Source organism: Labeo rohita, chromosome 21 (assembly GCF_022985175.1).
Source record: "Labeo rohita strain BAU-BD-2019 chromosome 21, IGBB_LRoh.1.0, whole genome shotgun sequence".
Lineage (NCBI taxonomy): Eukaryota > Metazoa > Chordata > Actinopteri > Cypriniformes > Cyprinidae > Labeo > Labeo rohita.
Genome location: NC_066889.1, coordinates 2,794,993 through 2,821,857, shown reverse-complemented (window position 1 = coordinate 2,821,857; position 26,865 = coordinate 2,794,993). Strand labels below are relative to the sequence as shown.

The 26,865-nt window shown below is 37.2% G+C and overlaps 1 protein-coding gene across 1 annotated transcript; it reads right to left on the bottom strand.

Moving 5' to 3' along the window:
* Positions 1 to 1,839: 1,839 nt before the first annotated feature.
* On the bottom strand, positions 1,840 to 26,584 carry ammecr1 (AMMECR nuclear protein 1). Its single transcript, XM_051093187.1, has 6 exons — positions 24,915 to 26,584; positions 15,244 to 15,354; positions 11,777 to 11,891; positions 7,950 to 8,040; positions 7,731 to 7,827; positions 1,840 to 2,736 (listed from the first exon to the last, which is right to left on the bottom strand). Exons 1-6 carry the CDS (start codon positions 25,370 to 25,372, stop codon positions 2,622 to 2,624), a joined length of 987 nt encoding a protein of 328 aa, XP_050949144.1. The 5' UTR covers positions 25,373 to 26,584; the 3' UTR covers positions 1,840 to 2,621.
* Positions 26,585 to 26,865: the final 281 nt, after the last annotated feature.

Below are 26,865 nucleotides of genomic sequence, written 5' to 3'. Positions count from 1 at the left end.
AACGAAAGAACCGAGCGTCGCTTGCAACCGAACGAAACGGCGATATTTGAACAAACAAGTCGAAACGTCATTATCGCTGTAGTTTTGGCAACGGCGTTCGGCTAGTCAAGCCGGGCCGTCGTTCAAAATGGCAATGTACAAGAACGCCCACGGCGTTTATGACGAGCGAGACTCCAGGGTAATTGTGTATTGCGTAAATGTGCACATCTATAACGGATGAGATGTTAAGCATATGCCCGAATCCCCCAGGCCATGAGGGAAAGATGGGGATAGACTCGTCACTACTTGTCCTTTCAAACCTGCAGGAGATTTTGTTACACTGGTAGGAAAAAAACACCTGTAAAACAGATCTGCATATATTGAGGATAATAATAAAGTCTGATATGATCAATGAGTCCGCATGACCAGTCACATTTACTGCGACCACCCCCGACATGAGGTCCGATAGCACCATTTTATATAGTCTTTTTTTTCTCATATCTATATAGCAGTGAAACAAGCATGCCGTGTTTAACAGGAGGCCTCCTATTCATGCAACAAATGTATTGCAAAGGTCAATACACCAGATTTCAAATGCAAGTTGGTTTTGCAGCAGAAAAAATGTTAAGTTTGTGCTGTTTCAATGGACCAACAAACAAAGCCCTGAGCGTCCAACTAAAAACACAAAAACCAGGTGTAATACTGGAGCCAAAAATGAGTATTTAAAGGGTTGCTAAAGACCAAGAAACTGCAAATGTGTCACTTTTCATGAGTTTAGATCACAGATGAAAATGTCACGGCTGGGCCGTAATAAACACTTGACTGTTAACAGGCGTCTTTGCCCAAAAACTCATTCACGTTCAAGGCAGTTGAGCACTCAGGGCGACATTAGCTGGTCCACGTCATAACCATTTTTAAGGCAAAACAACTGAAATCAGGTTTGTTTGTTTTTTTTTTTGTTGTTTTTTTTAAGTTTAAGTGAGCTGGACGATGACTGTGGATGGAACCCCAAAAGCCCTTAACATTTTGCATATGAAAACAAAAGACAGAACCTCTCCCATATTGTTTTCCTTTCAGAAGGTGTTGAAAAGCGAGACCGCTGCATCTACAGACAATATGACACGTGATATTCAGTCTACCTTCTGGTCTTTGAAAAAAATAAATAAATAACACTGCCCTCTTTCAGAGCAAGAGTTTAAAACGGGCCTAATAGAAAACTATGAAACAACCGTAGTTTTAAAAAACTCCCTGGTGTGACGTGACGAGATTAATCGAACGAGCTTCAGCGAGAGATGTTGAGGGGTTCGGATCTGTGAGTTACGTTCGTAGGGTGTAAACATTTTCGCCATGCGAGACAGAAATGGACATATTCATCCGTAAGACCATATCGTTAAAAACAAAACCGACGCATCCTCCTGAGAGCGAAGATTCCCGTGCCAGGTAAACAGACTAGGAGCGAAATGAATTAAAAACAGCCATTTAGAGCAACCACCCTGCCACAGCATGCATTAAAAAGAGTATGGCTTTTTTTAGCTTGTCCCTGTCATTTGACCTTGGTCTCTCAAAAAGGTTTTCCTCTCTGTGTGACAAAATAGGAGCGATACAAAACAGACAAATTCAGACCGACTTGAATCTCTTGACTAGAAAAGCCTTCAACCGCTTGAGTACAGACTTTCACTGACACTTTCAATCAAATCTCACAAACGACACTAAGAAATGCTAATACGACACGTCAACATGAGAAACAAAATAAGGATTAATATGCTTTTCTGTTTTTCCAACACTACACAAAAATGGTGTAACTGTTTATCCAAGTAAATTCAGTTCAAATCAACTCCAGTAATGCTAAGAGCAACAGGCTTTTACATTATGGGGAAAAAAAAAAATATTCTGATGCACCCAAAAGCTAATTTAAAATAGTGGTTTTAATAATCTCAGAGTTTGAGGAAAATAAAAAATAAAGACTTGACTAGTTCTTCCTTACCACACTGCATAACCCTACACTGCACAACAATGCTCACGATAAAACGAGAAGGGAAAACAAAAATCACCACTCACGAGGAATTGCACAGAGAGGAAAAAGAATCCCTTAAACCCTGTGGTTGCTTATATGATATAAAAGTCAAACTAATAAACAATAAAAGAGGAAACAAAATTGCGTACGTCACTAAAGCTGAGCATACATAAAATCTGAGCAAAAGCGTAACTAGCCCATCATTTAATATGACTTATTTCCATCCACAGACTGAGAAACCTGATTTTAGGAAATTTGTTGAAACAAAAAAAACTTAGTACTTGTTTATTTGCTTAAAAAAAAGGAAGGGTTGATATATTTTATATATATATATATATATATATATATATATATATATATATATATATATATATATATATATGCGCTGCAAAAACTAAATTAATACAAAGAATAAAAATGACGAAATAAATGAATTGTATTTTTTCGCTTATAATCACCTAATGCTTATTTGCCACCCGCTGCCATGCCTCCAACGGACTGTCGACATGGCAACGGAAACTATCATCATAAAATGGTACAGTAGTACAGATAGCTAGACCACGAGGGGGCGGGCTCTCCCGGGAAGATGTCCGCCGAGAGGTCCAGTGACTGGTCATGCGGCTCGCTGTCAGGAATAATGGTTGTACGGAGGGAGAGGGTGCCCGATGCCATTCTGGTAGTGATGATGCTGGCGGTGGGCGATGTATTCTGCGTAGCTCATGGTCATCTTTTCACTACGGTACCTAAAACAAAAATGAAAAACGAGGGTAGGCATCAGAACAGTGAAATACAATGTTTACAAACTGTCTTCTGAAACATGCAATTATTTGTCGAAAATCTTCCCTTTCATATGAAGATTTAAAAATGCTGATTCAAAATCTAAAGATTCAAAAACACTGACATTGATGAGTTTGAGGCAAAAGTTGTAGTTAACAGTTAGTTAGTGTCTCAGGAGAGCATTATTGGTTTTAAAACAGACAAAATATGGACCCAACAGTAATACTGTATCATGCAAGTAAAGTAACTATTAATTTTAATGACTAATCTGTAGGGCCCTATGATTTCCGCGATGCAGAAAACACAGACGGAATTGTGTGAATGAATGACGCAGACGCACGGTTTCATACACATATTGAAACGCATGTGACGCTTGGGCTGTTTTCAGCCTCTGCTGCCGCAATACAAGTACATAAACATTTTAACATAACTCTCTCTCAGAGTCACTTCATGGGCATTTTACAGTTTCTTTTAAGAAAAAATATATTACTTTTATGTAATGATGTAAAGTTCCTTGTTTATTACTCCGGAATGAGAGTACAGTCCCTAGCCATATCAGCCTAGAAACTTTTCATTTTCCGTCAGTCGTTGTACACGATGTAACTACAGAAGAGTCAAGTTTGAAATAGGATAAATATCGAAACACTTTGGTCATTTTTGAGCGAGATGCTAACGGTCTAATCAGATTCAATGATCTATGCTAAGCTATGCTAAAAGTGCTACCGCCAGACCCGGAGATCGGCTGAATGGATTCGAAAACGGTAAAACTCAACTGTTTAACTCTAGGGGAGTTGGAAAAATGAGCCTTTTTTTTTAAAAAAGTGGAGTGTTCCTTTAAATAGACACAGTATTTTTGGGAAAAACAATCAATTAGAGATGTATTGGATTAATTTTTTAATATTTAAATGGAGTCCAGAAAATTAAATGGAAAACAGAATTTAGTAAAAACAAAACAGAATTTGAGGGAAATTCTGGAAAAATTCAGAGGGCCTTAAAAATTAAATTTTGTTAAACTTTAATACTTTAAGTTCAATGGTTTCAATTAATTAGACATGCTTTTAGATGCATAAAATTTAATTTAACTTAACCATTAATACTGGCGGCTGAAGGTCTGGGAACTTTGTCCGCTTTGAATGGTCAAGACCCGCCCAATAGGCCATTTGACTGACAGATAAAGCAACCAATCACGTATCGTTTTGTGGTGCGTCATGTTTAAGGACGTGGAAATGTCGCCACAATAGTAGACCGGTGTGTAAAACTCTTAGACGTTTTAAAGATTGTATGCTGCAAAATTTAAATATTTCACATACTTTTGAAAATCCAGAGCTTAGTTGATATTGATAAGCACTTATTGTCACAGTTGTAATAACGACAGTTTTCTTCGCCGTTGAGGGAGTTTGGCGTCACGGCTTCTTTGTTTCCAAGTGGAAGGGTAAAGAACGCGACACACGTCTCCCGGAAATTGTGATTAACTTAACCAATCCGATGGCGACTTCGAAACTGCTGAAGTGTTTCCAGATAAGTGTGCCATATGCATACGCACGTTCCATTGGCTAAACGTCTGAGGCTGAGACTATTAAAACAGAATTCGAGAAATAATAAAACATTTTCACAGGGACCTAAATCTGTGATCAGTTATTTTTGATATGTGAGGTCTTGCAAACACTCAAAATATCTTTATTGCAAATTACTTATCGCTGTTCATGCTGCAGATAATCAAGCCAAATGGTTAACTTTACATCATTCCTCTTAGTAGCATCAAAATGATCTGTTATTTAAACTGTGTGAAGAAAGCTGCTTTTATAATTTCAAGAGCTTCCAATCACTTTAGTTCAGTTGGGTTTATCAGTGGCAGTGACAGAAATACAGTTTTGCCAGATGCAGTCAATGAAAAGTAGCTAAAGTCTGCTCAAAAAGTTGCTAAATGTCGCTAGATGACGCCATGGACTAATTAGCATATTCAAGACATCATCACATTATATCAGCCCTTTAAAATTTGCTTCCTTTTTAGACAGCCTATTCCTATTTTAATACAGCCAAACTCAAAATAAAACTGTTTTCATTTACATATATTTGTGTTTCTGTTGTCAAGCAATGCAAGCCATTAAGAACAGATGCCATCACTTCCAATCTGCTTCTCTGCACTGCTAAAATCAAGATTTATAAACAAGATGTCATTTGCCAAAACCACTATACTTATAAATTCAAGACAATGGTTGTGTTGTGATTTCAGTTATATTTACATTAGGGATGCAGATGCACTGATCGACCGGCCATGATCGGCCCGGACTGGTGACCAACCGGTCAGTCTGCTGTTTTCAAGCCAGTCCGTTTTTACGTTACACTAAATGCTAAAATTGACATGTAAACATGTTGTTGGCGTGGAAATCCTTCATTGTGATTCTGATTTTATTGCATTCAGTGTAAACGATGACTGCAACAGAACACAAAGTTATAAATGCATAGTGCGGTAGGGAAAAAAAGGATATGTATAATATATGATTTAGGTAAGCAACATTACACGACCCGGATGTTTTCCCGAATATCAACACGGTTGCAATGCGACAGATTTTATACAATAGTAGTTCAATAAACAACTTGCATTTTAGACACAGTATTGACTTTTTGCTGAATTTCTATTGTCTCTGAGCAACAAAGCAGTGTTTTGTTTCTGAATCCACCTTTTTGAATGAATGGAGTGAGTCAATGATTCAGTGGCCCATTCATAAAGTCACTTGCCTGTTTCTGAATAATTTTAAGAAAGTCTTTTGAACGAATCTGTTGATTGAACGACTAAATGACTCACTCATTAAAACAGTCATTTACTGCTACCTACTGGTGGTTTGGTTTCCCAGCATTTCTTATTCGTATGATCAAAAATATTTAAAACATCGATCGTATAAAATTATATGTGCATTTGAAATTTTGCGGTGTAAATGCATTTATAGCACCTCAGCGTCATCAAACAGTCTGTGTAAATACATCTAATGCCACTTCAGATGCAGCTTCTGTGTTTCCTGCAGTGGAAAAATGGAGTTCGTTGATACGGATTTCATTTGAATGGTAACAAGGGTACAGTTTATTATTCTGAATTAAATTTAAACAATGTAAGAATCTGATGTGAAAGATGACACATTTAATAAGGTTAGGAGGAAAAATGTCCATTTATAAACATAGAGGGAAATGACATCTGTTTTGTTATATACAGAAACTCATTTTCAGTTATTTGTTATTTCTACCTTTTTCCAGTCAGTGTTTGAGAGAGCATTTGTAACTTAGTCCAGATTGAGTAAATTGTAATGTAATTGTAAATTTTCCGTATATGCTGTCAATAATAGTTCTTAAAAATCTGAATCTGCAAAAATTGGTATTAGCAGATCACACACACACACGCAAAAAAAAACGGTGCATCTGTAACTTTTTATTGCTAATCACCCCCCCAAAAAAGCCAAATATATTTAAATATCACCACAATAGCTCTTTGTCTCAAAACATTAACAAAAGTTGCAGCAACAATGAGAATTTATACATATATATATATATATATATATACACACACATTTGGTGACAAACTGCAGCTATGAAGGAGCAGAGAAAGAATTTTATCTACAAATAAAGTAGGAAATGACATACTTTGAAATCCACACCTGCTATGGTGTTTGTTATTTGTCATCTGAGTTTGGTCTGTGTCATAGCGAGCTAAACTGCTAAGCATTGTACATCACTGCCTTGTACATTCAACAGATTTCAAGCTCTGTTCTGATTTGATCAAAGGACTTGACCCATCTACACTTTCAACAAGTAACCCTCAAGTAAAAGCAGTTTTACACAGTAACCACAAATTGCCAAAATTGTTTGTTTTTTTCCCAACAGTTATCAATAGCCAGAACTGAAAGTGGCACTGCTTACCAAATATTTTCATTTTACACATTGTGCAAAAATGCGTCTTTTTGAGGCTTTAAATAAATTGGTGCAATGGAAAGATCACAACTAAAGCTTGGTGCTCATAACATCCTGTGTCAAATGTATTAAAAATAGGTTGCAGTGTTGGGAGTAACGCATTACAAGTAACATGATCAGATTACTTTTTTAAATAAGTAGAAAAGTAGTACATTACTTTTAAATTTGCAACAAAATATCTGAGTTACTTTTTCAAGTAAGTAACGTCAGTTACTTTGTTTTCCCATGCATTGTGACAGCTCTCGTGTTGCCATGTTGAGAGAAATCGTGAGTAAGCGCAAAGGCGTTGTGTGCGCTGTGAAAACATGTTACTGTAGTTCTAGATTAAATATCAACATGCATTTACTCATCTCACTTGCACAAAAACAGATTCAGTGCTCCTCAAAATGAATATAGTGAAATGCAAACTCAGACTATGATACATTTGTTAAATAACAAATATTCTTTATGCATTTACGCACATCTTATTAACCGATGTCTTAATTCAACCATACTACTAAGCAAAACTGACTTTGTATAAACATAACATTTGTTTCATTTTTTTATTGCTGAAGAGTGTTGAACTTTCTTCTCCTGTGTCTTATTTTCATGCAAATTCAGAATTCAGATGCATAACTGAAAGGATTGTTTGAGCTGCGCCCTATACCGTACAGACGTGAATTAACATTTTCTTCAGCCTGAAGCTTATGCATTTCACTTTTGGTGCGAAAGGGCTTTTACATTTGCCAAAAATATAACTTTTTTTTATATTAATAACAAACAAGCAAGCCCAGCCCAGATGAGAAATAAAACAACACGAAACTATTATAGTGCATTACTTTCCATAAAAAGTAACTAACGCAATTAGTTACTTTTTTAGAGAGTAACACAATATTGTAAAGCATTACTTTTTAAAATAACCTTCTCCAACACTGCAGTCTTGTGCCACTGGACACAAGTACTAAAAGATTCATTCCACTTATAAATAGCCTGTGATGTTCAGAAAAGGCAATCCTCTCACCTGGTCAATTTAATAGTCTTCCTGAAGTCATTTGTGATGGGAGCTTTGTAACCTCCCTTTCGAAGTAAGGAATCTATGGTCTGAATGTGGTCCCATCCTGTGAAGAACAAATTCAATCACATTCTTTCACACTTTTTAGACTGCATGTTATTTCTGCTGCTACAATGCAATCGAAGACATCATGGACCGAAATCAAGCAAGTGTGTTTCCTCTTCTCACCTTGCTCCTTTGCAACCTCTGGCAGGTAGGTGGCGGTGCGCTTTGATCCTTTTTCATTAAAAAATTCTATCCTAATGCCGTGAACACCCACCTAGGAAATAAAGACATTTTTAAAAATCCCATGTATTCCTTTTCATACTTGACCTATATGTAATTGACAAATACTGCTCCCGCTCTTACTAAAATGAACAGGGAAGAAACAGACATACTGACAGTGACAGAGTCACATGGCATGGTGACAAATCACATATGTAACCAAATAAACACATAAACACACATCATAGATGCCTGCAGTCCAAATTCAAAATATTGGAGAGAAACGTTTCTCCCGCCCGTCCTCCTTAGACTTGACCCTCACATGGGCTGCCAGATTGTGGAGATTTTTTTTTTTTTTTTTTTTTAGGTTGGGTAGAATCGGCGTTCTCTGACCCGGTTCGTTTTGCTGGCTTCCATGGCTGCAATAAGTTTTTTTTACACCAACTGGCAACCCGGGGTGTTGACTCACTATTGGGTACATAGGCAGTGGGCGGAGTTACAGAACAAAACAAAAACATAGCTGGTCCTTAAAGTGGGTTTCCCAACTGCCTTTAAAAGCAAAAGAAGCTGCTCAAATGGACGTGGTGCTAAAGAACTAATGAGGTCTGTTCTAATGCGTTACAATATTTGATATGCAATTTTGCTACTAATTACTGGAAAGTCATTTACTTACGGTTTATTTTTATTTTGTGTCTGACTATGAGACGTTGTTTTCAATGGGTTGATATGGGTTGCGTCTTGCTTCGGACTTCACACTTACCTCCTAATCTTATCTCCACTTTTTTTTTTCTTTTTGTTGCAATTACTCTGCTTACTGTACATACAAAACACAAGCCGTTTACATCAGTAGTCCGATATTCATAGTTGTGCTGACACAGTGTCTACCACTATAACTGACGTTTACATCTACTAATGTAATTGACTTATTATATACATATACACCTACATTATTAGAAACGCATACATGCTATCTTGTTCAGATAGAAATTGGAATATTGGATTAATCTGGTTATGCCAATCAGGTTAATGTCTGTACATGATGCTTATATAATAAGAATAAAAAATTCAGAATAATTCCAGGGTATTCTTATGCATGTCTATACAGCTAGTGTATTTCTATGGGATTTCACATCTGTTTCATCATTTAAAGAAATCAGACTGTTCAAATCCCTAATGTCAGGCATGGGCATTAGTAATGCTTGCATCGACAAACACCACTAATGAAGGATCCCTAAAGCAGAGATACACTTCCGGTTAACTACTTTGCCTCTGAGTTTGTGTAAACACAGTCTAGCTCTGAACTGGGTCACTGTTGACAAAAGGGATGAATGCACATGAAACGGCAGCAGAAATATGTAATACAAAGACCTGCAATCTACTCTCCAGGATCTGACAGAAAAAGAATGCAGAATCTATGTGGCAAGAGGATTACTGACTAGTATCTGCATGACACACACAGACAATGCCTTATTCTTAGATCCCTTAATCCAACCCCATACCTAAACTTAACAACTACCTTACTATTTAAAAGCTGCAAATTAAATGTTTGAGGCCAAAGTCGTAGTTAATAATGAGTTAACAGTGAGAATTGGTCCCCAAACTAAAGTGTGACCCAAAGGTGGAACTCTGAATGACAGTCACAGTCAGCTAACAGTAAGGAAAAACACTGTAAAACTAACATCCCCCAACTCTGCAAACACTACAAAAAAAGATGCACAATACACAAGACATCATCATCACTCCTCACCCAGGGCGCATTTCTGTCTGCACTGTTGTAGGTCGCCAAGGACAGCGTATGTGCACGCAAGCGCGCGTGTATGTTTGCATGGCCTGAATCACCAAAGATCCACAGTATAATGCCAGGCTACATCTGTACGCCTATGCAAGGATGCAGAGAGTAGCTAATTTTGCACAGCCCAAATTCGCTCTCTGATCACGCAATTCGCAAGATGTCCATCAACAGGCCGCAGTGGCCAGACCATTTGTCAACATTGTTGGCTGAGAGCTGCGCTTGTGTGTATGTGAGAAGATCTTGAAAGTGTCTCACCTCTAAAGTTGTTTTGAGTTCAGACTGAGCTGCAGTGCACTCTGCGATGAATACTAGTTTTCTGATTCATTCATAATGTTTAAACATACGTTTACACATTTCCTTTCATTTCCTATTGAGGTCATGTTAGACCTCTGAGAATACAGGTATGTGTGACTAAAGTGATCGAGTGATATCATTCTGATAGTTGCAAAAAAATTGTTGCTAACAACCAAAGACTACCAGAGGGTTAAATGCATATGCCCACTGTTGCAATGGTGGCGGTGGCACCGAGGCTTGGCTGCTTGCAGCTATATTTTCATTTATAACTCTTTAAACCAGAACAACACCTGTAAGCCAGTCACACTTGCTCAACTAAGCAGCTTTAATTTAATTAAACAGTAACTTTTAACTAAAAAGTAAACTAAAATGATCAGTTTATTGGAAATTCCATCTCATGATAAAAATTGAGCCCTATGATTTCTGCAATGCGAAAAATACAGACTGAATCGCGGAATCCAGTCATAAAAACAGAATTTACAGTTTAATGTGGAATATCATAGAATTTGTAATTGTAAGAATTAAATCAAAAGTATCATTACACTTAAATCAAATTGCATGTTGTTGTGAGTTTGGGTTTATTATAACATTCATCTGGGAACACAACGTGCACCCTTTCATCAGATTTGTAAGGTAAAACTTAAAAAAAAATAAAAATAAAAATTATAAACCTACACAAACACAAGAGAATACATCAATATCGTTCTCTGTTCATCGTGATTTCAAAATAAATGTATGTCCACATACTGAAGAAATTACAGTGGCTGTAGCTTTTCTATCATAAAGAAATGGCCAAATATTAAAGATTAAGTGGACATTTGAATTAAATGTTGCTGAGTCAATATTAAACAAGGATTAGATTGTGCAGTAAAATGTAAAAACAACTGTCAGGCTGTTGGCGCCCTCGGCAGGCATTTGTTATAATACGTAATGTACTTTAGCTCTTGTTTATAATACATTATGTATTTTAACAGTTTTGTTCAATAAATTGATACGATTACTTGCTTTTGACACTTTATTTGAAATAATTATTATTGTCTCATTGCTGTTACATATGCATTTCAGGTCGTTTTCAAATGCTATTGTTCCCTTAGGTCTATTTTTATTACTACTACTACTAAAAGTCACCTTTATTTATATACCGCTTTTAACAATACAGAATTGTGACAAAGCGGCTGTACAGTATTAAATAAGAAAAAGTGCATCAGCAATGCAAAAGGGCAACAGTAAACACTCAATTTTCAGGTAAAGGCAGTTCATCACTGAATTCAATGATGTCATCCAGCTCAGTTCAGATCAAATAGTACACAATATTAAAAAAAAATAAAAAAAGTAATTATAATCATCCGATTACTCGATTAATCCCCAGAATGAAAAAACAAATTACTCAATTACAAAAAATAATCTTTAGTGATAGCCCTAACGCTAAAGATTTTTTCTAGTGGCGTGGTCAGGTTAGTGGTTCAGACTTCCCATTTCAAATAGTGGTCAATTCTCTGCCTCATTAGACTATAAATGTTTAAACTGACAAGGCCTAAAAACTCATGCAAATGATTAAGTGAACAAACACTTATTCAGCTATTCAGGGAACAGTGATTTAGTGATAAGTGACATTTATAACCAAAATCCGTGCAGCAATAAAACCTTAAGTGTACAGGGAGTTTAATTTCACGAATAACAGATGGTATCGCTTCTGTGCTCTTACCTCCCAGTCTAGGTAATCACCAACATCCTCAAAGTTGGTGAGCAGAGACACTGAGCAGAAGAGGCGCGGCAGCTCGTCCCTCGTCATGGGGGGAAAGCGACTGTCTTTAAGGGCACTGTGAAGTGGACATGAAGGCAAGATTCAGGACAAAGCCCCACAATGCGTACAATGAAACTGTGATAGTATAATAATCAATGAAAAAAAAAAAAAAAAAGAGCTAAAATTCTAGATTCCAGGTACAATTAAAACAAAGGGTCAACTAGGTTAGACAGCCAATCGCAATAAACAAGTAAGAGTATGAATGCCTACAAACATTCTTTTAGGGGTCGGTTAGAATGACTAGCTGTCCAACAACCTAGTGAAGCTGACTAGTCTGACTAGTGAGTTTATCTATATTCATAGGCACAACACCTGGCAGATGCAAAAGAGGAGGTGATAATGTCTCAGAAAGAGAAAAGCCCATAAGGAAAGTCCATTAACAAAGAAAGACCAACAGTGAGAACAGGAATAAGAGAATGGGTTTCCTTTGGCAACCTTTCTGTCAGTAACAACAGAAGTGTTTCTGAAGTATCGGTAACTGATTCAATTCAGTATCCAAGAGCTGTGATAGTGACAGGCGACTGCTTTAAATGCTCACACTAACACATTTCTTGCCAAAAATGGCCATCTTGCAAATTATTAATAAATACACAGCCAGTTTTGTCTTTAAGTTTTGTCTTTGGCTGCCAAATGTATGATTTTCTTCACTTATGTGGAAAACAAAATATTAGAAATTAATGGAATCTAAAAGCGTTAATCTCCAAAAGGTCTGTTAAAAAATGGCAACACATTAGTAACATTATAACGGTTTATCATGGAACATCTGAAATGTGTTTGACAGTTGCAGTTTGTTTGTTTTTTTGTTTGTTTGTTTGGGCTATAATATTGAAATTGATAGTCGCAAGTTTTTATTTTGTAACATTTACAGCAAAATAACTGTTGTGACTTAATTATTCATATCATGATACATTACCAGATTTAGATTTTTTGATTGCCAGAACAATATCATGCTTGTGCATTGATCATCAATTTTGAAATATGGAATGAGGGATAGGTCTTTTTTGCTGGTGGGTGTCAACCCTAAATAACAAATGAATGAAGGTTAATATCATTAATAATGTTTGGTTCAACGCTTGCTTTTTTTTTTTTTTTTTAAGATTAGTGTATTTGGCGAACAGAGTGAACTAAACTTGACTAAACACTCTAAAAAGGGAATTGGTGCATTTTTGCAGGGTAGATTAACAATGATGTAAGATTAACAAGTCAGAGAGGCTCCTGAAACTCAGTTTTTTTTTAATTGGCTGAAGTGAAATAAAGAATCTCTTATATTTTTCTGTGGGTGCTCTGCTATTTCTCAAGTAACCATGGGATCAGCGCCTATGGCATGATGGTGAGTAAACAAAGACAATTTTTCATGAATAATTTTAAGATTTTTAAATACACAGTGAAGAGCTGTGTCAAAACGCATCTACTTTCAAATCAATTGCTCTATGTAACTGTCCTAATACTGAACAGATCTCATGAGAACATTTCCCAGAAGTCCACTGTTGCTTGTGTTTTTTTTCCACTACTTCATTTCCCAGGAGAAGCAATTAAGCTGATTAAAGCTCGACTATTCCTCCATCAATGTGTGCACAGAACATGGCATAAAACACTGAAAGTAAAAACTTCCACAGCATAGTTTGGTAAGCCTGTGGCACATTTAGGCATATTCAGGAAGTAGGCATGTGGGATATAAAAACAAAACATTCCCTTACGAATGACTGACCAAAAATATCCAACATGGCTTGAAAAAAATATGGGAAAAAATTCAAAGAATTTGAGAACTGCATTGAGAATACTGACTTGCACTTACTGGCAATAACTAGAATTACCATGCATTTCTGTGACTGGCTCAGGTTGGACCATATTAAAATCATTCTAAATAAAAATACCCAAATACTATCCGGATATGAAATGAATGGTAAAATGCGTGTGAACTTACAACTAACTTAAACTTAGACATCAGGTAAAATAAAATCTAAAATGCAGTTTATGACCCCTTCAATGCATCTAAATAACAGTATACTTAAATATTTTAAGTATCAGTATTTTCTTCCTTTTTGTGACATGTTTAATGCACGTATTTTTCAAAACAACACAATGACTTTATTGTATGGATTAAAAAGTTTATGGCAGCAGCATCTGTGATGCTTAATTCTGTCCACTATAACTCATCTCTATACTCATTGCTACCTCTGACACCAGAGTGAATAACGAGGCGAACGTGGAAGTCTGAAGGTTAACAACACTGTTATTGGTTATATAACTGCTTCAAAGTTAACGAGAGGATGGAGAAGCGGGAATTTGGCAGCGAACACTGGGCTGAGTCGAGCCAAGACGCAAGCATCTGTTCTGGTGTCTCCGTTCCTGCTGAGGGAAGAATGTGACCGTGGTTCTAGAGATGGATGACTAGCTTGGAAGCAAGGTCAAGCAACTTCTTAAGAAAAAGATGTTTAAGATGTTCTTTATAGGCAATGCATGTACAAGTGTTAGTTAAAGTGCAGGGCTACTTCAGGTAAGGTTGACTTGCTTCTGCAAAATGTAAACCAGTGGACGAGTTGAGTATAGACTTCAAGATGATTTGTAGAAAATTACAAAAAAGCAACAAAAAAAAAAAAAAAAAAAAATTTCCAAATGGCATGCTGGATGTGAGACTTGCAATTGTTTTAAAAAGAGTTTACCATCAGAATGTTGCCAAAGTTGACCCAAACCACTTTTAGTTGTGATAAAAGTGGTCCACATCACATTCACATTGATGTTTTCAAGAAACCAAGCAAAATTATTATTGCTATTATTATTATTATTACTCCACATGTCAGTAGAGAGAGTGTCCAATTATTGTGGAAGACACAAAAAAAAAAAAAAAAAAAGTATTGAGCAATAATATATGCTAAATTCCTAGACTATGTAATAATGCAAGTACTGGAGTAATAATTAATCTAAAGAAAATAAAGTGTCAGATTGCATGTGGTTTGTGCTATACACACTTATCCAAGTCACACTTCAGATTTGGGCCACTTTTGCCTGCAGTCTAAACACAGCCTTTAACAGCTCAGGTATAAACACTGTGGTGCTTTCAAAACACAGTTTAAAAAAATTGGGCCAACAAATCGTGAGAGTTTGGTGTGGAAAAATGTGTTAACTAAATAAAAAGGGAATTGGATGGAAAGAGTGTAGGAAACCTGACACTTTTAATTATTATTATTATTATTAATTATTTTGTTTTTTAATCATTTGCAATTCCATTTGGTGCAGTAAATAAATAAATAAATAAAGATGGAAATCCTCATTTTGGTAATAAATGTAACTAATTCTAAATCTAATCCAAATAAATGGAGATGCATAAGTGAGAGAAAAGAAGATTTTCAAAGACGGATGTGGCATACCTGGTAAGGGTGTACTCCCTGAGTCCTGAGTGCAGGTTCATGGCAGAAAATGTACCTATACAACCCCTTAACCGCTTGTCCCGGCCGATTTTCCAAGTGACAAACAGTGGACTGTTGGAAAAGAAAAGAACACCAATTAGAATGCAGTCAGAATGCCCAAATTTCAAGGTATGAAAGCAAAAATCTCCCTCTATGGGTTTTGTTTTTTAGATTTATTAGATATGACGGAATTAAGTACTGTCACACAAGTATGAGTGCAGTTTTCCTGAATATCAGCACAAGCGCACTCACAAATGTGATACTGATTTTCTACAGCAGTTCAACTGTCCTCTTTTTTTTTCTTTTTTTGTCAACAAAAATGTTTCCAAAGTCGGTGCCGAATATTTGTGCATCCCAGGAAAACAATGGTGTTTCTCATTTCTGAACGAATACGTTTTTGAATGAATCACATGAGCCAATGATTCAACAATCCACTCATAAAGAATGTCTGCATCCAAAAACGCATACTTATCGCATTCTTGTGGGAATTTCTAATTCATAGTATGGCCATGATTTGACTAAAAATGAACAAACAAATTCTTTATTTGGACACGATATCCTTCATTCTTCCCCCACATCACATCCCGGGCTCTATACAAATATTTGACTGCCTTACCTTGACTAACAGGCACAAACTATGAATGTCTCAAGAGATAAAAACTAAAATCAGTGAAACAGGATTTTTCTATAAAAAAAGTCACTGTGCAGTGTGACCATTAAGGTCTAATATGTCAACAAATTACTTGAGCACACACTTTCCAGAATTTAAAAAAAAAAAAAAAAGTTTGGCTGACAAGTTTGGCTTTGGCTTTAGTTGGGCTTTCCATAGCAATGAGTGAGCAACTCACAAAACAGAGCACAAAGCCGTGTATAGCTTAATTCAGATTTATAGGCTCACATACCACTTTCACACGGCTTAAATCCAAATGTTTCCATGGTCACAATGTAACATTTAGTTGCTAACCAATTATTTTGTAAACAAAGCATTATACTTCACTGGTGTCCTAAGATTCATGTTAAAAAACATAATTATGTTGTTTTTTGCCTGTGGTATTCATGACTGTGTGCGATTGTCAGGCTAACCGGTACAGCACTAGCCCTGTGGATCTCCAGTTTCCATCTTTCACTATCTGTCCACTGTCTGACTTCTGCAGTCTCTGTTATCTGTTGAACTCAACCAACCCTGAAGACGTCACAGGTTACAGTATTGCAGTGGTAACATTGCAAGCAAAAGCAGTAACACTTTATTGTTGGGACCAATTCTCACTATTATCTAGTTTATTAGTATGTGTAGTACTAGTATATTGTCTGTTTATTAGTACTTATAAAGCACATATTACTCCAATTATTATGTATGACCACTTTTGATCCCCTAATCCCACCCCATACCTAGACTTAACAACTACCATAGTAACTATTAATAAGCAGCAAATTACTGTATCTGTCACTTCCCCTAATGACCTATAATTCTATCCATCTATCAGTCTATACCCCACAACGATTTCAGGAGACGCAAACATGAACTACAGATATTAAACATAAACAACCGATTCAAAATCCTGCTGTTAAATGAGAATATTTGTACTACAACTACTACTGACTACAGTCCATCTTCTGTACATAAACAGTCCAATTGTTACTATCCTACTATCCACCTTTAACATTAAAGTGGAGTTAATGAGAACAAGGATTAACGATATATGGCCTGCGGTTGCAGTCAATATTTAACTGATCCCATGACAGAAAATTTAGGGCACTGTTTAAAGCACAAGCTGAATATCAGTTGATCATGATGGAAATTTAAGGACTGAGCCCTTTGGCCAGGAACAAACTGGCAACACTCTTTTAATGCGCTGGAAAGACCAGGGTAAAGACTAAACTTAGTGAGCATGTTTACATGCACACAAACATGCTGATAACCACCTAAAATCAGTTTTTACCCATTTACAATCTACCCTTCCCCTGCAAAAAAAGAAAAAAAAAAGAAAGAAACCACTTGAAATTCTACCTAACCCTCTTCCATCTGCCATCCACACTTAGATTTTCTGACACATTTCCCAGCATCAGGCATTCTCTCCTGACCCTTAAATCCAGGGACAGTGATACATACATAAAAAGATGAAGTTGTATCAAAGCACTTTTGCCTGGACATCCCAAGCATTAATTCTGAATCAGTGCTCATAATGGAAGAAATTACATGTATTGGAAACAAGCAAAACAAGGAACAAAAAAACATCAGGAGGGCTCATTTCAGGTTTGGCGTCTATAAGCGTGATTTAATGTACATATAAAGGCTTTTAAATGTAAGTGTCCATTACATTAAAAAAGGTAACAAATAACAAGCAGGTTATGATTGCCAGGGTTGTTTGCATTATATTAGCAGCCAGTAAAACGGGGACAGCTCTAGACAGGAACAGAACACCAAAATCCGTCACCTCATTGTACCCTGGTTTTGAAGATTATTATTATATTCCTCAAGTGAATCTTTCGCTGATTGTTTACAGTGCAACAAAAGTTACTCCCGTCATTTGCACAAACACCACGTGGCGTAGAAAAAACGTGGGCAGCAACTGAATTGCTATAGACAACATTTCAAAAGCTCACACCCTGACAATTTCAGAGTGTCAAATTTCATCCTCTGACCTTGACCACTAATTTGGGGACAAGTGTTGAAGGTGCGAAGGCACCTATATTGTAATTGGCAATTTTCACATGTTGGCCATTTTGGGTGTCTGCCATTTTGGAATTTTAACATAAAACGCTGTGTTTTACGAATCCATTGGAGTCAACAATAGATTCTGTGATTCAAGCGAGAGCATAGACACCAATTTTAAAGCAGTCTGCCAAACTTCCTGTCAGCCATTTAGATTTTGTTAGGAAAAAAAAAAAAAAAAAAAAAAAAAAAAAAAAAAAAAAACTCCTCCTACACCAATGGTCTGATTTCCACCAAAACTGAGATTTTCTTTAGACCATTCTGGCAAAAAGGTTAAGGATTTTGTGTTGATTTCATTTCTGTTTTGCTATATTTAATTATAAAAAGTGGCAGATGAAATGGGATAAATGCATTAATGAAATTAAAGGAACACTCCACTTTTTTGGAAAATAGGCTCATTTTCCATCTTCCCTAGAATTAAACAGATGAGTTTTACAGTTTTTGAATCCATTCAGCCGATCTCTGGGTCTGGCGGTAGCACTTTTAGCATAGTTTAGCATAGATCATTGAATCTGATTAGACCGTTAGTATCTCGCTCAAAAATGACCAATGAGTTTCAATATTTTTCCCATTTAAAACTTGACTCTTCTGTAGTTAAATTGTGTACAAAGATGGATGAAAAATGAAAAGTTGTGATTTTCTAGATCGATATGGCTACGAACTATACTCTCATTTCAGCATAACATTCAAGGAACTTTGCTGCCGCACCACGGGTTCAGCAGGCGCAATATTTATTGATAAGTAAAGAACCACCATCGCCTTCCCTGTCAAACTCTTTATGATTATTAATAACATTTTGCTTGACTATACTAGTTTGAGTAAATAATAAAATAATTAAAATAGCAACCTTTGTGAAATTCCAAAAAAAAAAAAACCGCACAAAGACATTTGAGTGAAAATCCAGCAATGTCATGGCTGCCTTAAAGACACTGAGCTAAATAGGCACATGGCCACGCAAACTGTGGACAAAAAGACAAAAGGCAGGAGGTCTGAGATAGTTTTTCATAGGGATCAGCATAAAAGAACAGTTGTCAGACTAAAGCCACCAACAACAAGAACTAGTAGAAGATCAGTGACAGACACTCTGAAACACTTCTGCGTGTTGCAAAACAGAAATGCTCTACAATATACCTTGTGTGTGTATTAAATCAGTTAGCATCACTATCCATTACACGCACCTAACTCAGGGAAAGCATGCGGTGAAATCCTATCACCACTTCCTTGTCTCAGACAAAAGTCTTTCTAGTTCTTCATAACACATTGTTTTTACAGCTCTTAAAGGTAGTGTGCAAGCTCCAAACAAATTAAGTTTCTTTCAGAAATACAACAAACATAACAGGTAAACATCTGAAATGCGATTACTTAAATGTCAGTTTGTAAAATGCTTCTCTGACCATGTTTTCTAACTACCCCCTTTCTTCAGGTTTGTTTTTTTCCTGTCTCAAAGAATGTCTAACATAGGGACTCCCCAAAATATCACAAACTCTAGTGGTGGGAAGTGAAACTGCCCAACCTGTAAGAGGGGTAACAGTCGCAATATGCGAATGTTATCATCTACCCACTCCAAGACTACAGATTAAATTGAATAACAGGTGTGCCTGTGACAAGCAGCCTGTCGGAAAAAGCTTTTTGGTTGTTCAATTTGCCGGCACTTTATTTAATGATATCCTACAATCTGTTAGCATTAATTATTGAAATTGTTTGTTTTGTTGTGTTTTTAATTTACTTAATTGGCCTTATACCAACAGAATGCATTAGCTTTCCTTTTATGAGTTGTAATAAATTCCAACGTGTTCATATCGATTTATGTTTGAAACGAATTGCATTTCATGAGGCGTTGATGCTGAAGAAAGTCATATAAAATCCTTTATGTTCAAGGTGAAGGTGAGCGTTTTTATGGTCATTGCAAGACCATGCATGTTGATGTCATCCAGCATTTCTCTCCTATTATGACATTATCACTTGGGTTGGACACATTTATGGTAAGGTATTATTGATTATGCAGGCCGATATTGTTATAAAATGTTACACTAGTTTAATAGAAGAGGAATAAACATTTAACAACAACAGGTCCTATATCAACAATCTAATGCTTTTAACACCAAGTGAAAAAATCCTGCATTTGAGCCTATTACTAAATATTGACAATGAAATGAGGAAAATAAGCAGCAGTGCATTTTATATTCTTTCAAAGATACGTTACACATGTTGTCTTTGTTCACGCATGTACACTTCATTCTGTGAAGACCACTTTATGCATGTAAACCATTAAGTGTGTAATAATTTTTAATTTTTCTTTGAAAAAAAAACCAAAAACAAAACAAATTATGTCTCTTACTTAGTAGAAATTAAAGATTTGTGTTATTTTTTTAAAAAAAACACACATTGTTTTATGTATATTTTGGACTATGGGGGGCGCCGTTAATTCGTTGATGCGAAAGAGTTGCACTTTGTAAGCTACAGGCGCTACCTGTTGCTATTTTTACCTCAACACAACTCGGAAAATAAAATACTGATAAAATACTGATACAATACTGTTGCAGTCTACGCCTCATTGTTTCCTACTGTGAAACAAAAGCCTGGGCAAGTGCTGCCACCTTGTGGAACAACTGACTGGTGCAAAACAAATCCACAGCACATGTGATCTGCACGTGCATAATGAACATGGTTTTAAAAATTAGGTGATGCATTTACAGTACACATATGCTGTTCTGGTGACAAAATGTGCATCATATATGCAGAGCCTAACTATGTTTTGGGCTTCAGTGGCACAGTTTTGTCTGCTACACGTATTCAAGCACACGTCACACTTGTGGTGTTTTCAGCATCAGCCATCTCACTATATAAAGGACATCCCATGATGAACAGATCTGAAATACAAACAGAAACTCGATCCCATTCATTTCAATGAAGAACTGGCGATTTCCGGCGACGAGCAACAGCGAGCTACAGTGACCGTTGACAACCGGATGGGCCATGTCCAGCGACGCGACAAAATTCAGAAACCCTCAACTTGCAAATGAAGAGTGACTTTCGGGAGCGACAGCCATTAGGAAAGAAGATGGTAGAGCTCATGTGATCGTTCTCCTCTCAGCCGTAGATAAACATACGCAATGGAAAAATATAGGTTCTGCTTCTCATTCGTTTTTGTTTGTATGTACAGATTTAATTTATATTTAGTCTTTTGCCTTCAAAATGTTTGAATTTAGCGGCAAGAAACCTGATTCGCTAATACGCCCACTAGCAACCTCGTCGCAAGCAGAAGTCGCTGCTAGTGTGAACGCAGCTTTTTTTTTCCCCTGAATCCTTGAGTCAAGCCCTACAAAATGTCTAGTTTATTTCTCAATTATAAGAGCACAAAGAATGGACTGGCACTCTCATGGAGACTCGTGTTCTTGTCAGGCTATCTTGAAAGAACAAACTCAGAAGGATGCAAAGACACAGAATGCATCTTTGTGAGAACTGAAATGTGCGGTGCACAAACACTTAATAATGTCACAAACAAGTGTGAGAATTTAAAGCTGACGTAAGATGTGTCGGCGCCAATAACCTTGTGAGCAGTGCACCAACACCGCCTCGGGTGCCCCGAGATCAAATCCCGCCTCGTGGACCTTTCCCAACCCCACACCCCTCTCTCTCTTCCTGTCATACCTCCACTTCACTGCCAAAGAAAAACGGAAAATGGCAATTTATTGGTATTACTGTGTGAAAGGGGCTCATGATTCCACCCAGTCGGAGGAAATCAAACATTTGATTTTTTTTTCAGCCAATTTTAGAATACATGTCACGCGTCTTCTAGCAAAATAACCAACATTAACTTTACATTTTAAGGATTTCTTCAGAATCCTTGCTTTAATTTCTAGCAATTTATATCTCATAATTAAGATAAACTAACTGCCATTTCAACTAAAAGATAAAAACTGTATAAAATCTTAAGACAAATCAAGTTTTGATCTGCAAATGATATGTTCACATTGATTTAAAACTGTACCATAAGAAACAATTCATTCAGTCCACACATAAACCACCTGTACTACAATCACATATCTTACAACAGTAAAAAAAAAAAAAAAAAAAGTAAATATATACAGCTTTAATAACTTTTATTAATACACTATTAACAAACATTATATAATGAATAACAGATCATTAGATAGTATATATTCAAATAGCTACAAATATGAAATAATGCGCTTGTAAATTGTCACTAATGAATTTATTGAACATTACATGATTAACAGATCATTAGTTAAATTAAAACGCATACATATGTCATTAACCTTCATGATCATGCACTTTAAGAAAATAATATACAGATTTTAACAGATGTTATACACTGACTGAATGCATTACAAATTCCATTAAACTTCTTGTTTAAATGGATTAAAATGATTTATATATTAATCTAATGCATTTTTATTTCAATATTATTGGTAGTTACATACAAGTATTTTTCTTCTCTCCTGGAAATACATTTCTTTTCATACTGATGTATGATGAAAGGAATATCCCCTGTTTACAGTATACTGTAAGTGTTGAGGCAATAAAACAAGGTTTGCACCCAAATTACTATTGTGTGTGGTTGGTTGGTGTTGTTTCATCAAGAATATAAATCCTCTTGACTAATCATCCTTTAGACCTTTACTCAAACTTTGTTACAGCAGCTAAGTCCAATTAGTAAACATTCACAAGCACATCATTTCATAGTTGTAGATACTTGGATATAATAACTACTGATCTGTTCATCATTATATAAAAACAAATTGTAAAAAAATTTTAAAGTGCATGATCATATAAGATGAACATTTAATAACATTAAGCTTTTTAATTTACATGAACTAATGCTTTATTATGTAATGTTAAATGTTCATTTGTAAACATTTTCAAGAACATCATCTCATAATTGTAGCAAATTGAATATATATCAACTAATGATCTGTTAAGCATTATTTAATGTTTGCTAATGAATTATCAGAGTTATTATAAAGTACTACATTTTTTTATCTTTTTAATCCAGAGAAAGTGATTTCTTTTGTATGTCCATTCCCCCTTCTGACACCTATGTGTTGCTGTCATCAAATGCTAACAATCAATAAGGATTCAAGATGGATTATGCTGTAAAAAACACATCATAAGACAAACATCCAAGTGGACCATTGGTGCTTGGAGAAAATGCTATAGCTATATGTATTTATTACTTTGATAAAACTTTAGTTCAGGGACCAATTCCCACTATTAACTAGATGCGTATTAGCATGCATATTACTAGCATATTGGCTGTTTAATAGTACTTATAAAGCACATATTAATTCCTTATTCTGAATGAGCATATTTCTGTTCCCTTAATTCTAAAGCATACCTAAACATAACAACTACTTTACTAACTATTAATATCCTCCTTCCCTCTAGCTTGTGTAGCAACACTTTGAAAGTCACATTGTGTACAATGAATAGCGTTGAAAATATCTATCAAATATGACATTTTTCATCATTTGTAAAACAGTGAATAACCATCTGCTAAATAAATAGATGGAAAATTATACATGTTACTTATTCACATATCTGACTGTGGAAAAAAAAACAAACACATTATAGAACATGACAGTGGTCCGTAAATGGCCAACACCACTGTGTTGAAAAAACACAGTTATATTGTTGTATACATGAAATAAATATATGTATTTCCAAATAGCGGCAGTGTTACTATAAGCAGATGGAGGAACTGCAGTGAAGACATTCATTCATTGCCTAGTTCGATGAACCCTGACTAATAACCGGATAAGATAAAGATCCCTTTAACGCTCTTATAACTCAGCAGTCGAACTGTGGCTCAAGTAAATCTCATTGTTTTACAATACAAATACACAATCATTTACAACACACCAAATGTCATCGAGAAAGCTTACCTGAAAATGTCCTAGATAAAGATTTAGTGTTTAGCGGTCGACAAAATAGCAAAACCGTTGTATATTTAACATTTAACACAAACATTCTTTTATGTCCTGATATCATGTTATTGTTGTATCTTTACATAAGCGTATGACTGTAAATTGAATGAACAATTTTGTAAGAGGCATCGGATGAAAATATCTGGGGGAAAAGTAAACAACTCTTGGGCTTTGTTAGCTTACTAGCTCACTTGAGCTAACCACTGAAAGCGGCTTCAAATCGAATCAAAACGGAATAACACTCGGTGTTTTTGGAAAAAAATCAATCTAAATAGAAAAAGAAAGAAAACTGAGACCTTCTGAAAAGAAAAAGCCAAATATTCGACGAATGAGAATCGTGTTTGTTGGCTATCGCTGGTTAGCATGTTAGCTTGCAGAGAAGCTCGAATAAAGAAGAGCAGGCTAACACCCATTAATCTCTTTGAGAGCAAAAAAAACACATCAGCTATGTTAACCAGTTACCGAGCGCATTAATAATAGATCCGTTTTACTCCCAGGCTTCAAAATTATATGTCTAAAAAAACTTTTAAAGCCCACGTATTCGATTTTTTTTTTTATCAAATATGTATGCCGACTACAGTAATTTAACAACTGTTAATAAAAAATATATAAAATTATGCTTTTGAGTGTATATTAATTAGTAACATTTTATTTTTACAAAACTCATTACAAAGTTAGAATTTAGAAACATGACAATTAACAGTTACTCTTTTCCTTTCGTTCTTTTTTAATCGAGGAGGGTTGGATTAGCTAGGTTAGCGAGTAAACTATTAATTACTGCATTTGGTATGTATGGGCATAAAAACAAAGTAATTATGATGGCAATCGTGACATTAGGCTGACAGGGGCAAGAGCAAAACTTGGCCCATGAGCACGAGGGCTCTAAACTTGTTGGTTCGAGCAGAGAGAACAGGAAACACACCATCTGTTGTTGTAGCAAAGCAGGTCAGAATAGCCATCTTGCTACTTACTAGGGGTCGTTTGTAAACCTGGGTGTTCGAGGAGGCTGGTATCCGTATAGATGGCAATAAAGCACGTCGAAGCAAAAGCAACACATCTCCGCCGAAACGACCATTTTCCTGGCTCCGGAGCCAGGGCCAGGACTGAGAGTCGGGGAGAGGCCGGTGGAGTTGTAGCCTCCTGGAGTTGGGGACAGAGCATTGGTGTTGTTGCTGCTGCTGCTGCTGCTACTACTACTACTACCCCCCGGACCCCCCAGGCCGTTCACCCGATTCACGCTCCCGGCCACCACAGTCGACGACGACCCGATCCCCAATTCCGATCCACAATGTCCGGTCCCGGCTACTCCGCTCCCCGCCCCGCCGGGACCCCCCGCCCCGGGGGATCCCGACAACTTCTGCTTCTTCACCCCGCAGCACCCGGCCGCCATCTTCGAACAATCTGCACCGACACACCGCTTCCGACCCATCACCGTCACCGCGGGAAGGGCGGGTCGAAACGCAGACCACACGTAGAAATCCCACTGCGTCAGCACGTACGACGGACAATGCTCCACCTTCCCTGCCTTTGACAGACGTAATAACCGAGAGGAGCTTACGTTATATCTCTCCGTGACAGAGAGAGCGAAAGAGAGAGAGAAAGGGAGAGAGAGAGAGAGAGAGAGGGGGAGAGACTGCAATGTCACCCGATATTTTTCCTTCGAAAATACGTAGCGTACGCTGCAGCCTTACGTAATGTTCTTAGGGAGACAGGCAGCCGCGAGCCTCCGCAAATTAAACGCCTCGACGGAGCCAATGTCTGTTTGCTAGAGTAACAGCCCCTCCTTGGGATGCACTGTGCCAACTGCAACGATGCACGCAGGACTCTGTCAAAGCATGCAAGCGTCCATCCATACATGAAATGACAGTCAGGCTAGGCAAAAATATGGCCCGTAGAGCAGCTCGGATTCAGGGCTCCCTGTGAGGGAGTGGGGATCTCGAGTACGCAGGACCCATACACGCCTCACGCACATTAGCCGATCCGAGAGGCGACGCAGTCAGAGCGGCTTTCAATCGATGCGGTGCTTCGGCTGCATGCGTGACAGCACCATGCCAGCCACGGCTCCTCGCCTCGCACCGGCCTTCGGGACCCCGCTAGCCGCACACGACCTCCTTTACTGCAAGCCCGCCGCGTAGACTGAACCCAAAAGTTTCCCGTCGACGGTTCGGAGCGCTGTCATCCGATTATTCGGGTACATTTTCGAGCGGCATAATAGCATGGCCTCCGTCACAAGTGGATTCCCCCGGTCTCGCTGAGTGTTCCGCTCACGGCTGCTAACATTAGCTCGCTTGCGGTGGAGAAAATATCCTATGCGATCATCTGAAGCACTCGGACTAGTATTCTCTACTTTCACGCCGGAGTACAGAGCCCAGGACGTAGTTTACGACAGATTCCTGCGTGTCATACGCATTTCTCCCTATTCACAAACTACGTTATCACGGCGCCGTTGCTTCGCCAAAGGGACGCAGACATCCCGCATTTGGTATTCGCCGAAATGCATCAATTCGTTTATTGTCTTGTCATCCTTTAGTCTTCATCCTGTTGGAGGAAGAATGGAGCCGTTAGAGAGCACCATGACCCAGCAGCATCCAACCCGGCTGTGACCGAACAGCGTATGTTGTTCTAGTCACTGAACAAGCCGAAGTGATGTCGAGAGTCTGCACTCATTTTTTTTTTTATTTCCAAACTCACCAGACAATAGGAAAACAGCCTGTCCTCACCCTGCCTGAACGCATACACCCATGGCTCGCACAGAAATGGAAACCCTAATATTAGGGAAATTTAAAATGATGATGCTTTTTCCAGGCATGGAAAAAAAAATAATGGAATTAAATAGCACATTAAAACGTCACCAGAAAGTGCCGGGAACCTTTACTGTAGTTGTACATGTTTCTAAAACATTTATTTTTAATGAGTTGTCAC

Excerpts from the sequence above, each read along its gene's own strand:
- ammecr1 (XM_051093187.1), bottom strand. The coding sequence starts at position 25,372 with ATGGGTCGGAAGCGGTGTGTCGGTGCAGATTGTTCGAAGATGGCGGCC. Across the intron at positions 15,355-24,914 it reads AGGTTTACAAACGACCCCTA|TCCACTGTTTGTCACTTGGA; the intron begins GTAAGTAGCAAG and ends CTTTTCCAACAG. Across the intron at positions 2,737-7,730 it reads AAGACTATTAAATTGACCAG|GTACCGTAGTGAAAAGATGA; the intron begins GTGAGAGGATTG and ends TTTTTGTTTTAG.